This window comes from Prorops nasuta, unplaced genomic scaffold (assembly GCF_024137725.1).
Source record: "Prorops nasuta isolate Cenicafe-Biocafe unplaced genomic scaffold, Cenicafe_Pnas_1.2 PNAS00013, whole genome shotgun sequence".
In the NCBI taxonomy this organism is placed as follows: Eukaryota; Metazoa; Arthropoda; class Insecta; order Hymenoptera; family Bethylidae; genus Prorops; species Prorops nasuta.
This window is the reverse complement of record NW_027116810.1, coordinates 1,876,852-1,893,558: the sequence shown is the minus strand read 5'-3', so window position 1 is coordinate 1,893,558 and position 16,707 is coordinate 1,876,852. Positions and strand designations below refer to the sequence as shown.

Sequence of the window (16,707 nt, the reverse complement as noted above, 5' to 3'; positions counted from 1 at the left end):
GACCAGGTAACCAGCGTGATGGGGAAAAGTGTTGACCGCTATTGAAGTACGGCCTTTTAAAAGATTTGGTTATAAGTTGGACAGAATATATTTCCCGGAGTGTACGAGCAGTCGGGGCCTCTCGGACTGTCCCGCATTTACACACTCTCCGTCTCTTTCCTCTCCTAATTTCACTCAACACCACTAGGAGGCCACGGCTCTATGGCAAGTTCTCTCGCTCGCATGATTTAGTTTAGAATATATTTAAGCGCCAACTGGCCCGGCACAAGTGCGGCTCGTCATATAGGTCTAGATTCTAGACTTTGCCAAACACGAAACTTAACCATCCTTATACTTATCTGTGACTATACTAGGACTCCTAGACCGCAAATCTGTTCCTTTTAGTGCTTTTGTGGTCTTCAGGAGGACGCTATCCTTTCTTTTCTAGCTACGTTGCCTGGGTATCTCAAGTACATAGCATCCTGCCCTGGGCCTTGGATTCTCAGCAAGGTTGGGATTTTGCAGAATACATTTTGTGAGTGAGATTTTTCCCTTGTATATTATCTGTTCGGCTCCTTGGAGCAATACTCAATTCTTCGACCTATAGGCAATTTATTATTTGTAAATAATTTAACATCTTTTAAAATAAATGATTTAGTATCGATTAATTCAAACGTTATTTATTTCGTTCACCGAAACCTCCCTTCTCTTGGTTCGAAAAGAACTTTAGCTGATCAATTTCACACACAACGAATTTTGATGAAATTTATACAGCATATTATAGACAGTAAAAACTTGAGCCTGATCGAAGGATTTTTTTAAAATAAGTATTTGTGTTTTATAAGCAATTAACTTGCGATTTTTTCCCCAAAAATCAATAAACTCAGGTCAAGAGGCCGCCAATTTGCGAAATTTGAAAAAAAAAACAAAATCCTTCGATCCGGCCTGAGATGAACTATTACTCTAACTATAAATTTTTTATTCATTTTAGATAAACCATACCAACGTATTAATGTGCACCGCTAAGCTCTTTTCTAAAACAGCAGTCTACGATCGAGCTGATAACTTTGTCCATAATTAGTTTTCCTTTTTGAAATTTTCGGGACATTTACTTCAAATAAAGTGCTAGAATTAGGTATTTTCTGTTATATGAAAAGCAATATAAAACAGTTCAAAAACGTGATTGAATATAAGCATTTTTATACACTCCTAACTGCATTTAACCCTTTAACACGAAAAATAAAGATGATAACAAGGCAAAAAATAAATTTCACCATGGATCAATATTTAAAGTCCCTTAAACTAACAAAACCTACATTATCGTGTGAAATGTTTGAAGAAGTAAAAAATAACATGCAAAATAGTCAGAAAATATCATTTTTCTATGGGAAATCACGTTTTTAACTTCAAACCTTCGGTGGCACAGGTTTTTGCTACCTAAATTGGCTAGACACTCGCAAACCTTATTTTTTTAACTGATTCTACACCAAGTTAGATATAATTAATAAAACAAAATTATGCCTTTTTAACGGACACCCTAGTGTGTATTTATTATTGTTATCAAACAAATATAATTAAAACATTTGTTCCTTTTTTAAACAAATAACGCTCGGACAACAAATATTTATCTAATTATGATAATGAAGTTACTTTTTTTCATCCCTCCTTGCTTCTGTATATCTCTGGCATCTGCTTGTTTATTTTTAATGTTTTTGTCTTGTGAAATCAGCTGCGCGAGCATCATTTTTTCGTTTCCTAAAAATGTCCATCTTTTTTCCAGTTTTAGTAAATAATAAGATAGATTTATAAATTGAAATATTTGAAACACATCGAAACTCAATGATTTTAAATTTAAACTGATTATTAAAGAATCAGGTACAGTATAAATAATTTTGGTATAATTAAAAGTCCTTAGATAAGAAGTCCTTAACTAAGTAGCTCCTTGAGGAACAACTATGAAGACGGTCTTTAGAGACGGCTGCAATTGATCAAAAATGTAATATGTAACTTGAGGCACTTATATCTTTGATACAGAACGGTCAACTATGTCATTCTAAATATTGCAATTGCAAGATTATATTCAAATAAATGAATTTTAAATATTTATTCGTGCGTTATTGAATTTTGATGCGCGACTAATTATGGCTTTGTAAAAAATATTAAACAGTTTCCTTAAACAATTCATTTAATTTATATCTGAAAAATTATCTGCCGATAACAATATCTCCTGCTCCATTTTATATTCAGTTATTGAATAAAATAATTTTTGGAATATGTAATGGATATTATTCATATTATTCTTATTTTCATTACTATTGAAAACATTGAATAAAAAGTTAAGTTCTTTCTCTCGTTACCCATTATCTTTATTCTGGTTCTCCAACTACCTTGATCGGGAGAGTGAAGTCGAAATGGAAATAATCGGGCATAGATAATTATTATGGAAAGTCGATGAGAGCCAAAGTGACCTGAGCGAATAATTCGATATTTCTTATAATTCTTTTCTACATTATCAACATCGAGTAACCTGTTTTAATAACCGAGCGTGGCTTCAAAGGAACAAAAAATATTTCCCGTGCCCTTAATCACAGCGCCTAGCGACTTCGCGTCCCACCCTCTCCTCAGATCAGTGAAGCCAGTGTGGGTCTGAACGCCCCCCCCCCAACCCTTAACATCCAAGTCTATACAATCCTATAAGCTGGGAAGTCAGAGAATAGGGTTCGTTTAGATCGAGGCTGACTTTGGTGCCTCAAGCACCCATTGCCGTAAAACGAACATAATACATGTACTAGAGATTAAATTGCAATTAGATTTAGTTTTATCGAATAATGAACAATATTGTACTTGATAATTGATAAAGTTATCTTAAGTATTATTATTATAATGAAGCTTGTTTTTATTTCAGGTGGTTTAGTGTTATGTCTTCGAAATTTTCGCACAGATTTCTTGGAGGAGTGGCCAACGCCTGGTACAGGACCGCACTTTGACACCTCAATGCCATCGAATTTCACTGGCTTAGTGGGAAAAACCGTGCGTCTAATATGCAAGGTGAAGAACCTTGGGAACCGAACGGTAAGTGACACAGGATATTGGACAATTTTTCCGATTACACAGTCTTGTTTAGGTAGTCACAATAGTAACTCTATAGTGTAATCGAGTTATTTGTTCTCTGCCTAGCTCTGCCGATATTAATTAAATTCCTATTAAAGAATTGAAAACAGCACTATTTCCTTCTGTCGATCGGATGTTTCCTTGCTATCCGGAACGCATTTCTCACTTAATATCAGATAATTTTATTCCTAGTTTCTAATACAAGATGTTACCTTTGATTGGTTAGCCAAGTTAAATTTTAAAGAATACAAATACTTTGCTTTCTGTTTTACTTTGTAAAATTGCGTTCTCGCAGCGTTACAATAGCTGCCATCAAGTGCTTTGCTAATCTCAAGCGCTAGATAGGCGGATCGTGTGCGAACTAGGGAGTTATCAACCGATGAGTTATTGATCTAGGATCAAAAACTTGTCGGCTCCCTAATGTCGGACGATGGGTGTAACGGGGCAGCGGCGGAACAGGCGCAGGGCCGTACCTGCTTCCGCGAGCTGCCCCGACACACGTAGTTTGGAAGTCTTAAGTGACTCAGAGTGTCCGAGGTGATTACCCCGCCGCTACCGAAAAATAGCTGCGGAAGTGAGTGCAGCGGCTGCCACCCTGCCGCGAAACCATACCGGACAGTTGAAAAGTACAAACCCTAAGGGCCTGGATCAAGGGCGAAGACGAGAGAGGGAAAAAGACAGAGAGAGAAAGAGAGAAAGAGAGAGAGAGAGAGACGAACAAAGCCAGCCCTCAGGGGAAATAAGGATGAATATTTGTTGCGTATCAATGTCCTGTGATGTCCCGTGGTATGCTAGGGCTAAAGGGCTCGTAGCACCAATCGGTTGTATAGGGAACCGCTAGCCCTGCTCACCTGTCAAGGGTAAGCGGGCAACATAGCGGAGTGGTCATTCCGTCGGACCTTTCGGGCCAATCATATTTTGTGTTAGACACGAATCGATACAAGCATTACGCGATTACATAATTTAGTGACCTGTTTGACGGTTAACGAGATCGTTCCCTTGAATCGGTTCAAGGCCGCGGACTTAGTACATTTTCGTGAGGACTCGCAACAATACATATCGAATCAAAACAATACGGGCCGGTTGTTGTGATTGAGTACGCGGGAACTTAGTGCGAATAACCGTCGAGTAACGCGCACGCGCGATAGTAGGGACTCATCCGCGTGACATCGCGTAGTAGTTGGCTCAGGAATCCACTGGTGGCACGCGGAGTACCGCGCGACTCAGTGGATTCCGTCGCGAACGACGACTAGTGGCCCGAGCGCGAAGCTAGCTACTACGTCATGTGACATCCAAGCTGTTTACTCTTAATTCTCAGGCGTTCCGACAACTTCAAATTTTTTTTATTTTTTAAACAGATTTGTTACTCTTGAGTAAATGTGTTATTGTTTCAAATTCATAACGCTCAGACCGATCGTTCGCATCCCTTGAAGTTGCTTCTTGAGCATTTCAATGGATTCATTTATTTTTTCTTGCGCTTAAGAGTAAATGTCTTATTTATATTTAAAAATACTTATTTTGTATTTTCAATAATCGCGCCAGCGACTGTCCTTATCTCCTCGCCGCGCGGACCCAGCTCCTGTTTCTCCCCCTTTTTTGACAGGAATTAACTCGATTATTGATCGATCTTTCTATTGTTATCATTCTTTTTTGAAAGTCAATTTTGCCTTTTTGGTCATTTGAAATGCTAGCGATTTCTCTTTTATTCCCTTTAGTCGGGAATAAAAGATTGCAGGCAGCACATTAAATTCGAAGGTCCAAAATGTACAAAATCTTCCTCATCCTACAATTCTCCATATTTTTCCCCCTCTTTGGATAGTAGTGGTAGCTAGGGGGTTCCTGTGACACGGTGGTGAGGGGAGTGCGGGTGTGCGGGGGAAGTGTCTTGGGTTCCTGTGACATGGTGATGAGGGGGGTGCGGGTGTGCGGAGGGGGAAGTGTCTTCTTAAGAGCTAGGGTTTATTGGGTGAAGAGGAGGGTGCGGGTGTGCGGAGGAAATGCTTTGGCTATGGGGAGTGAGAGAGAGAGAGAGAGATCCCTCTCACCCTCTCTTTCTCTCTTAGAGTCTCTCACCCCTCTCCCATCAGCCTAGGGCCCGGATGGTTAATTATCCTACGGGTCCACTAGTTCTCTAAGGCTTACCCCCTCTCCCATGTCACTAGGGTCCGGATGGTTAGTTATCCTACGGGTCCACTAGTTCCCTAAGGGTTACCCCTCTCCCATCACCCTAGGGCCCGGATGGTTAGTTATCCTGACAGTTACCCAGAGAACTTTTTTTTGTATTTTAGTTGGTGGAGGAAAAAGTTTCTTTTTTCTCCACTAGGTAGCGATCACGAAAATTACTGGGGCAGCTACACCGCTAGGGGTCCTAAGCATCTTACGGACTGCCATTTTTGATTTCTTAGTCCTGCCCTCGGAGGGTCTTTTCTCCCTCCACATACTTATCCTAGACCTTCCCACTATTTTCCTACTATGGACCCGCCATTTAACTTGATTTCACATTTAACCATTTTTCTTCCCTCTCAATCTACCTCTACACCATTGAAGGGTCTTTTTCCCTCCACATACCCATTCTATTCCCTCCTACTATTTTCCTCCTTGGGTCCTTCTTTTAATTTCACATTATACCTTTCTTGAACCTTGGATACAGATTCCTTTTTTCTTATACAAGCTGTCGATAAATATAAAGTGAAAAAATATGCAGTATCAAATGGTTATTAATTTAGCGTATAGACAGAATTCTCAAGTAATTCCTATAATTACAAGAATAATAGGTGAAATCATGTCAAATTTATTTCCTTTTTTCTTTTTTCTGTTTTTTTTGTTTTTTTTTTTGTTTTTTACAGATTAAATTAAGGGAAATAGGAGTAGAGGAAAAGAAAGAGTCTTTTAAATAAAATTTATCATATAATTAAAAACGAACATGAAACTTATATAAAAACTAATACAAATGAAACTTATATAAAAGCTAATACAAATTAAACTTATATAAAAAACTAATACAAATTAAACTAATATTTAGCCCATTCAGCTAATAACAGACTCTGAAACATACAAAAAAGTTATTAATATCAAGTAAATTGCGAACTTAATTTTTATTATTTACCTTCTATTTGTTTTCGCACCCACTTTGCGAAAACATCCACCTCCTGGTAGACACAGTGGATTGGTTTTCCTGATCTGCCACTGAATTTTAATTTATGCAGTTCGCATGGGAGGTTGAAAGTTGTAAAATGTTGCCTTAAATTGTCATACTTGGGGCACTTGTAATATTCCAAATTAATGCATTCAATGCCCATTAAATTTAGAATATCACGTTCTATAGTGCCCCCTTTGTATGCAACTACTGGATACATATAGTCTCGTTGCACAATTCTTATGAAGTCATATATTTCACTTTGTATATACTTTTCAAAACCCATATTTCCATATTCTATGCCATGTACATTTCTATACACATAGTTAGCACTTTTTTGATCTTTAATACTTAAATCATGAAATGTGTTATTCACTTTAAACGAGGCGTAATATGTGTAATCAGTTTTTACATCTTTTATGGCTACTTCTTTATATACTATTTTCTTGTTCACCATAAATCCATCAATATCTATTATATGGGTGATACTGTTTAAACTGAACATTTTCTAACTTGAGCGAAAAAATAAAGTAGTATTCAATATTCTAAAGCTAGAACTGAACTGAAGACTACCCTACACGCTCCTCAAGATCTTTTAAATGCTGTAAGGGATGTGAAAAATTTGGTCTGTGGTGGGAGGTTACTAACCAGACACTTTTGGAAACACCATTGGTCCAAAGAGAGAATAGTTAAGGATAGTGCGAGAATTGAAATACTTGGTTTGGAGAGAAGGGGAAAACTTTAGAGAAACAAAAAAAGAATATATTTAAAATAACGGCAAAGTGTAATAAATTTAGTATTAAAAACGCTAACATGATGATCCCAACGTTCGTCGATTTTCAAGGATTCCATTTAATGGATAAGACATTTATAGTTAAAGAATTTGCAGTTTTACAAGAACTAAAAGTGCATCATATTTTATTTTCACCCCCCTTTCCACATACTTGGTTAAGTGAAGAGGAGAGAAAGAAAACAGAGTAAGTATATTTTATAAAAAACAACGAATTATTATTTTCAATGAATAAGGAATTTCTTTTTCAGTTCAATCTTTTTCAATCATCATGGCTTAAATTGGATGGATGGTTTTTCACCATATTATAAATATAAAGATATTATAAAAAAATATGTATATGAGGATACGGTTTTTGTAAAAGGGGTGGAAAAGTTAAATTGGTTAAAGAGTATTTGTGATTTAGAAATTAGTAATGTAGATGAATATGTGTGGGGAAATTATAATTTAGAAGATGGTTTATATAATTCACAACTTCCTATTTGCATGAATCATGAAGGTATATGCGCACTGAGAAATGTATATTATATGAAATATATGTATGAATCAAAAATCTAGAATATATGTATATTTTAAACTTGAATGCATTCTTTTTACTTCAACGCGAAACCTGATCCGTAAAGTATTTATGTTACTGAAGTGTCTCGGAGACTGATTATTTGAAGGGTTCTCCATCTAAGATTTTTCATTAGTTTCACGCTGATCATTTAAACGGAAAGAAGTACGATGTCGCTTCTAAATAGAGTTTTAAATAGCCAGGATGAATATCGTGAGTGGGTACGTGATTGTCGCGATTACATTAAAAAATTGAGAGTTGCTAGCCGCAATGCACGTATAGGGGCAAGGCAGAAAATATTTACGGAAATTGCTCAGATACAGTGTCGATTAATCAGAGCAGCAAGAGAAAAAAGTTATTCTTCAAATCACGCTCTTAAGAATCCCGATTTAAGAACTCAGCATGATTATCGCGAGTGGGTTTGCAAGTGTCGTGATTATATTCGAGATTTGAGAGAATCCAACCGGAATGCAACTCCAGATGCTATACAGAAAAATCTTGCAGAAATAAAATGTATTCGAAAGTTACTTCTCCATGCGGCGAAAAATAAAAATTCAATTGGAGCGGGCATTAATGCGGAAAAGCTTATTTGGAAAGATCTTGATTCATCATTTAAAAGTCGAATGTGTAGTGGTATGATAGTAAACACTAATTATATCGAACCACATGAATTTCTATTGGCAGCATCAGAAATGCTGCAATCCTACATGAACAAAGTATTCAGTAAAGTAAGCGCTGTTAAGATAAATATGGTATTCAACGGACAATTTATTTGCAAGGAAATTAGTGATATCAAACATATTTCCACAAAAAATGTGATTTTATTCAAGACTGATACTTTTAGTGATTGGTATAAAACAAACGTCATAGATAAAATTTTAACAAAATTAGGTGAATTTCAAGAGCGTGATAGTGGGTGGGCTTTGGAAAAAATATTAAATTTAATTGTGAATATTAATCACTATAATCCACTACATGCAGGCTGTGGAATCGACCTTCCAAAATATATTAAGAACAAACATGCAGTGATAAACATACAGAGTGATGATAATACATGTTTTGCATGGGCTGTAACGGCTGCACTCTATCCGACTATTTCAACTAAAAACCCACAACGACAATCTTCATACCCCCATTTTAAATCTGTTTTCAACGTCAGAAGTATAACATTTCCAACCACATTAAGGCAGATACCTAAATTTGAAGAAGATAATGATGTGTCGATTAATGTTTTCACCATGGTGGATGAGCAGGAAGGGCAGGAGAATAAAATTATTGCACCTCTTCAACTCACAAAATGTGAGAAATCGAGACATGCGAATCTTCTTCTTCTCGAACATCAAGGTGCAGCACATTTTTTATGTATCACGAATCTTTCTCGCTTGCTAAAGAAACAACTGACTCGAAAAAAACAATCTCATCTTATTTGTAATCGGTATGTTATACTGTTTATATTTTAATATAATTTTATTTAATGTTTATATACTAATATGATTTTTCTCTTAGATGTTTACACTATTTCTTCAATGAGGATAAACTTCAATCTCATAAACGTGATTGCAGTCAGCTCAATATAAACGTCCGTATACTGCTACCTGAAGAGGACCGTTGGGTGTCCTTTAAAAATGACAAGAACAATGAGAGGACCCCATTCGTCGTATATGCAGACATTGAATGTTTATTAGAGAAAGTGAATGAAACGAGCGGTAATAGTAGTATTTATCAAAAACATTTACCCTTTAGTGTAGGATATTATTTTAAAAGCGTTCGTGATTCATCGCTCTCAACCTATAAATCATATCGTGGACTCGAGTGTATAGAATGGTTTGTGCGAGAACTCGATAAAATTGCTAGCATAGCGAGCGAAAAACTAAAGACTGTAGTGCCTATGAGAACGCTAAGTATTAGAGAAAATTTTCGTCATAACAATGATCCCGGCTGTCATATATGTAAAAAGCCATTTCTTCCAAATCAAATACGTGTTCGCGATCATGATCATTTAACAGGTAAATATAGAGGACCCTCTCACAACAATTGTAATTTAAACTATAAAGATTCGCACGTTATTCCAGTAATTTTTCATAATTTATCTAATTACGATGCACATTTCATCTTCAATGCGATCGCTAACATGTATGAGGGTTCAGTATACCTGCTACCTGTACATAAGGAAAAGTATATTTCATTTACAAAATACATACGGAAATATAATATTCAGCTCAGATTTATTGATTCATTTAAATTTCTTGCATCAAGTTTAGACAAATTGAGCTCATACTTGGAGAGATCTCAATTGAAAAACTTAGAGTCAGAATTTTCGAATTTAAATACGGAACAATTTAATCTACTAACAAGAAAAGGTATTTTTCCTTATGATTACGTAGATAATCTGAATCGTCTGGAAGAAAATGCTTTACCGCCTCGCAAGTTATTCTATAACAAATTAACTGACAGTGATATTAGTGAAGAGGCATATAATCATGCTAAGGAGGTATGGATCAATTTTCAAATACAAACACTTGGGGAGTACAGCGATCTCTATTTAAAAACTGACGTATTATTACTGACAGACGTTTTTGAAAATTTTCGCGATAGCTGCATGGAAAATTATAATTTGGATCCTGCACATTATTTTACACTCCCAGGCTTCACTTGGGATGCAATGCTTAAATATACTAGAATAAAATTGGAACTTTTCACTGATGTTGAAATGTTGCTTTTCGTAGAACGCGGAATACGTGGTGGTTTGAGTCAGTGCTCTCACCGCTATGAAAAAGCAAACAATCGGTATATGAATGATTATGACTCAACAAAACCAAGCAAATATTTAATGTACTATGATGTAAATAATCTATACGGATGGGCAATGTGTCAAGCTCTACCTACTCATGGATTTCGCTGGATTGAAGATACTAACAACTTTGATATCTCTAGCATACCTATAGATTCATCTGAGGGTTTTATTTTAGAGGTAGACTTGGAGTATCCAAGCGTACTTCATGATAATCACTCTGACTTGCCATTTTGTCCGGTACGTGAGGCTCCGCCCGGAGCACGACAGAAGAAGCTACTTGCAACTGTCGAAAATAAGGAGCGTTATGTTATACATTATCGGGCTTTACAACAATGTATTCGTCATGGAATGGTACTGAAACGTATCCATCGCGGATTAAGATTCCAGCAATCTGCCTGGCTAAACAAATATATAGACTTAAACACACGTTTGCGAGCTGCATCTAAAAATGAGTTTGAGAAAAATCTTTTCAAACTAATGAACAATGCAGTGTTCGGTAAGACGATGGAAAATGTAAGAAATAGAGTTGATGTGAGGCTAGTTAGTAAGTGGGAAGGAAGATATGGAGCAGAAGCATTGATATCCCAACCAAATTTTCACAGTAGCGCCATATTCAACGAAAATTTGGTTGCGATAGAATTAAAAAAATTAACGGCGAAATTTGATAAACCTATATATGTAGGTATGAGTATTCTAGATATTTCAAAAACATGTTTATACGAATTCCATTATGAATATATGCTTCCAACGTTTGGTAGTAAATGTAGAGCATTGTATACCGATACAGATAGTTTGATATACAGTATCGAATGCGATGACATTTACACGATCATGAGAGAAAATCTTTCAAGATTCGATACTAGTGATTATTCGCCTAATAACCAGTATAATTTACCTCTAGTAAATAAAAAAGTGCCTGGTTTGATGAAAGATGAGAATAACGGGAGAATTATGACTGAGTTTATTGGGCTGAGATCGAAAATGTATACATTTAAAATACAAGATAAAATTTTTAAAAAAGCTAAGGGCGTTAAGAGTTGCGTTATCGCTAGAAAAATAACGTTTGAAGATTATAGAGACTGCTTACAAAATTTTACTGTTCATATCCATAATCAAAATTTAATTCGTTCAAAATTGCATAATGTTTATTCAATTGTACAGCAAAAAATTTCTCTCAGTCCACATGATGATAAGCGCTATATTGTACAAGGTACTGTATCAACTCTACCATGGGGTCATTATAGGATAAATGAAATAGAATTAAGTGAAGTAGATTTAAATGAAGATTAAATAATTGCTTCTTTATTAATAAATTGTATGTTACAAAATATTGTTTTTATTTATCCATGAATTATGTGTATTATTGAATCCTAACCACTTTACAAAGACTTTGTCCCCCTTCTTACGTAATACCTTCTCAACTAGATATACATTAGGATTAGCAGTTTTTAAAAGTTCATGTTCGTAGAATCCACCATATATATCTGTACCACTAGAATCCCTTAGTAAATATGTAACAGGATTTGTTTTCTGCACTTTTATAATTTCAAATATTTCAGTTGTCCAATTTGGTGTGTAGCCTTTTGCAAATACATTCTTATATTTACTGATTCGTACAAAATCACCGACTTTGAACTTGGCACGACCAACGATCTTTATATTACTGAATACTGTTGCTAAGAGCTTATTAGCATGTTCAGGTTTCACATCGGCTGGACGCATTCCTATAGTACGATGTTTTCTTGAATTGTATTTGTCAACCAGTTGTTGTAGCATAGCTCTCCACTTGTAATTTCCATTCAACGTAAATCCTTTCCACATTTCTGTCTTCAACGTTCGATTCCAACGCTCGACTATGGTTGCTTTCAATACACTGTATGTTGAGTAATGATTTATTCCATGCTTTTTCATAAGCGATTGGAAATCACTATTATAAAATTCCTTGCCATCGTCGGTCTGTAGATTTTTCGGACATCTCCCACTCTTCAGGATTTTCAGCAATGCAGCTGTCACTTCCTTGCCTGACTTGGTTTTCAGGGCTATTGCCCAGCCATATTTCGACAATGCATCAATAACTGTGAGAATGTAGTGGTAGCCTGCGTCTGCATAGTTTCTCATGTCTACCAGGTCTGCTTGCCAGAGGTCATCGAAGCCTCGTATTATTACCCGTCTACGTAAAAAGTTCCGTCTGGCAGGCACGTGCAACTCTTCTACCAATTGCTTCTTCTCCTCACTACTCATAATTATTCCACTACGTGTTATGTTTACAGCAGGTCATCAAGCACTGGCGGTAGTATAAGTTTCTTCAAGGCATAATTTATATCGTCTTCTCTATTCTTCTCATTTGCAAAATCTTTTTTTGCCAGCTGATTAGAGAAATATTCTACAACAATTTTCAATCCAACAATCATATCATTTCGTAATTCCTTGTCTTTTCGATCCAATTTATAATCATTATGATCGACTTTATCAACCAATTTATCGATTCTTATACCAATTTCATCAATTTCATCGATTTTTTTCATTAGAGTTGTAAATTTTTCCTCAAGAATGTTACATTTTAGGTAATAGTGAGTTAGCTTCTCACTGTATTCAAACAATTCTCTCATTAAGCTATCACGTACAGTCATCGAATTACGTAACAGAGCAGCCATATTCACCGCACTTGTCTCATCCGTAACATCACATTCTAAGTTTGAAATTATTTTCTTCTTGGCATTAAATGCATTCTTTTGTTTATCAAACTTTAACGTATCATTATCAATTTTGTGGAAATAATTTCTCACTTTACCGGTATTGAAACCAGCTCCAAATTTATTTATTGTCATAGTGAAGTAGTACGTGGAACTGAGAAAATCTTGAAACTGCAATCTCTTTTATATAGAATAACGCTTTCTTCTCTTATTTAGATCCTGCCAATTTGTAACTATTATGATCGATTTTATCATTCAATTTTTCGATTCTTTCATCAATTTCGTCGATACGTTTTTTCAACAGATTTGTCATTTTTTCCTCAAGAATTTCACATTTTAATGCATATTCATTCAGCTTCACACTATATTCATTCATTTCTTTTGTAAAGCTATCACGCAATGGTGTCAAATTACTCATCAGAACACTGATATTCACCGCACTTGTCTCATCAGTAACATCAGATCCCAAGTTTGAAATTATTTTCTTCTTGGCATTAAATGCATTCTTATATTTATCAAACTTTAACGTATCATCATCAATTTTGTGAAAATAATTTCTCACTTTACCAGTATTGAAACCAGCTCCAAATTTATTTATCGTCATAGTGAAGTAGTACGTTGAACTGAGAAAATCTTGAAACTGCAATCTCTTTTATAAGATGATACCTTCTTCATGGATCTCCTCAATTATAGACTGTATCTCATTATGGTGATTCGTATGACCAGCAGCAGATGATGCAATTAATAGTTTTAATCGCTCGACCAGTTCGTTTGGATCGTCCAATGTACATAGCTCACGGGATTATTATTAACACGCATATATCCCTTGCCTTGTACAAGTTTTGTCTTCGGTGGAAATAATTCACTAATTATTTTCTTCCATTTATGTCCCTTATTCCCACGAAGCTTTCCTGTACTAATGTTATCTGCTCTGTGCACATTAGTTTGAGAAAGAATACTTTTATATGTGTCTAAATCATCTTTAGTATAGTCTTCAGGTTCTTTCATGAAGATCAATTCAAATAGACATTTTGTGCCAGGATAATACTCCTTATCGATAATAATAAAATTACTATAATCATCAACATTAAAAGCACATTTCGCAAGCCACATTTTATTCGTCACTTTATCTAACTTAACTCCAAAATTACTGTCAATTTTATCCTTAGCATTATTCGTCAACAATTCTATATATTTGGATGCAATTGAACCAGACTTTATCGTACTTCGATTAGCATCTTTTACATCCTCGATGGATGTATGCACAGGTAACTCTATTTGTTTCGCTAAATCTTGCGTGCCATATTCATTATTCTTCTTCACCTTCTCCTCCTCCTCCTCCTCTTCATCATTTTCCAGAGAAAGGTACTGTGTTTCGTGCGACTGTGGATATTCCTGCTCATCATCCGATGAATGACCTTGAACGTTAATTCTGGAGCTGCGTATGAAATCTTTCCGCTGTGGAGTCGATGTGAGATAAGACTTTCTTCGTTTCATCGGAATTATGAAAGATTCCTCGTGTGAGAGAGATCTCTTTATAGGTTCCATTTTCATCTCATGTTTCGGTGCAACGAAAATTACTTGATTATTTTCGGTGAGCTTCTTTAATGGTTCAACTATTGGTTTAAAAGTTTCATTTAAACTGTCTTCCATCATTACTCTGTCTGATTTGAGTGCGCGATATTTTTGACGAATTACTTCACTTGCCTCAGCAATCTTCTTTAGAAGCTTTTTCTCCTTCATTTTGTAAAGCTATTCTCTATTCAATATATAGACTTGTTCAACGTTCAAGGTTAAACTAACATTTTTGACCATTAACATCACTCTTTAATCACAGCATATTTATTGAAACCCTTTCGATATCGTCCATTTTGCATTGCACTGTCTTTATCAATTACTAAAAATCCATAATCACGCTTCCAACAATTTGAACACAATTCATAAAATTTTTCAAACCCCATATCTGTATTTACATGTTCGTTATATATATGTTTTAGGTTAGTTCCATCTTGTTTAAAAATAATTAAAAAATTTGCATTATCACGTATTAGATGTTTTGGTATCCTTGCATAAGTCTGACAAAGATAAAAGCAATCAATCTTAGAATGTCTACCCATGGAGAAGTAGTCTCTTATATTCTCTTGCTTATCGGTTGCAACATCATCAAATATGAAAATTGAATTTGGTAGTGCTTCAGCTACTTTTATAACCTCACTATTATTAGAAAATTGGAAATAACTAATTTCTTCATTGTCCGATAATAGTCGCTCCAAGTATCGATATTTTGGTTGCTGCAACGATTTTGAATAAACGTATAGGTTTTCAAATCTCACACCCTGAGGGCTTTCTATAAGGCTCAGCAATAGATTTGTTTTTCCACAATTTGAAGGGCCACAAACTATACAGCGTATGGTTGATGGGAGTAGAGGTCCGTGACGTCTCATGCATTTATCGGTTGTTCGGTAATCTATATTAGAAACACGAATACCGAGCGGCTGCTTTACGAAGTCCATGACTGAAAACTCTGTGGTCATACAACCTATTTATAGGAATGAAATGAATTGTTTGATCAGTTCTCATCATGCCGTTATTAGTGTTAGATGTGTCAAGTTTGGAGGTATTAACCGCTGAGCAGTTTGAATACATACCGAAAATTTTACTTTTAAAGTACTTTCCGCGTAGTATTCAAGAGGTTTGGAATAAATTGCGTGAACATATTCGTGCAGATCCTGAAGTACAACAATATCGCTGGTGTTTTAAACATCATAATTTACCTAATACAGATCACATTGATGGACCGCTCCCTTCAATAAAAGATTGCTGGGCTTGTCAGCAAACTCTGTGTGAGAAACAGAAAGAAAGTTCCACATGGTAAGCTACGGTTGTGGAACTTTTTTCAATAAAATACTGAATAAATTACCGTTCGAAGTTCACATACCTGGCTACAATTATTGCGGACCAGGTACTCGACTTCGAGAACGGTTAGCACGTGGTGATCCTGGTATAAATCCTCGAGACGAAGCCTGTCGTGAACACGATATCGCATATTCAATATATAAGGATCTGCCACCACGTCACCAGGCTGATAAAGTTCTTGCACAGCGTGCACGAAAACGTATTCCTGCTAGTGACTCATCTTTACGTGAACGAGCAGCTGCAGCAGCAGTCTGGGCATCCATGAATGTAAAACGAAAACTTGGCTTAGGCCTACAAGTGCATGGAAGAAGCATGAAGAAAAGAAAAATTCGTGTACCGAAGAAACGAGGAGGTTTATTGAGGAAAAAGCAATTTACTCACAAAAAAAAAACGGGGGGATTTATTACCTCTGCTCCCACTGTTGAGTGCAGTGGGCGCATTAGCTGGGGGCGCAGCAGGTATAACAAAAGCTGTAAACGATGCGAAAGCATCCAAGAGACAATTGGAAGAGATACAGCGTCACAATCGTGTAATAGAAGGCAGGCGTGGACATGGTTTATACCTAACCCCTTACGGACGAAGGGGGGAGGGTTTGAAAAGGAGGAAAAAAACCTGGCAAAAAAAATAAGCAACCTCCCGAAATCTGGAGCTACTAGTAATATTCAATTATTACATTCATGTCAGGATATACCACATTTTCGAGGAGTTTTTATGCGCACATCTCTACCACAA

The 16,707-nt window shown here is 36.0% G+C and overlaps 1 protein-coding gene across 1 annotated transcript in view; it reads left to right on the top strand.

Moving 5' to 3' along the window:
• Nucleotides 1-16,707, top strand: part of LOC136778035 (zwei Ig domain protein zig-8-like) — an 845,250-nt gene that overhangs the window by 149,814 nt on the left and 678,729 nt on the right. Inside the window, exon 2 of the mRNA XM_066734646.1 lies at nt 2,885-3,051. Coding sequence (XP_066590743.1) covers nt 2,885-3,051 — 167 coding nt within the window. The remainder of the gene's footprint in view (nt 1-2,884; nt 3,052-16,707) is intronic.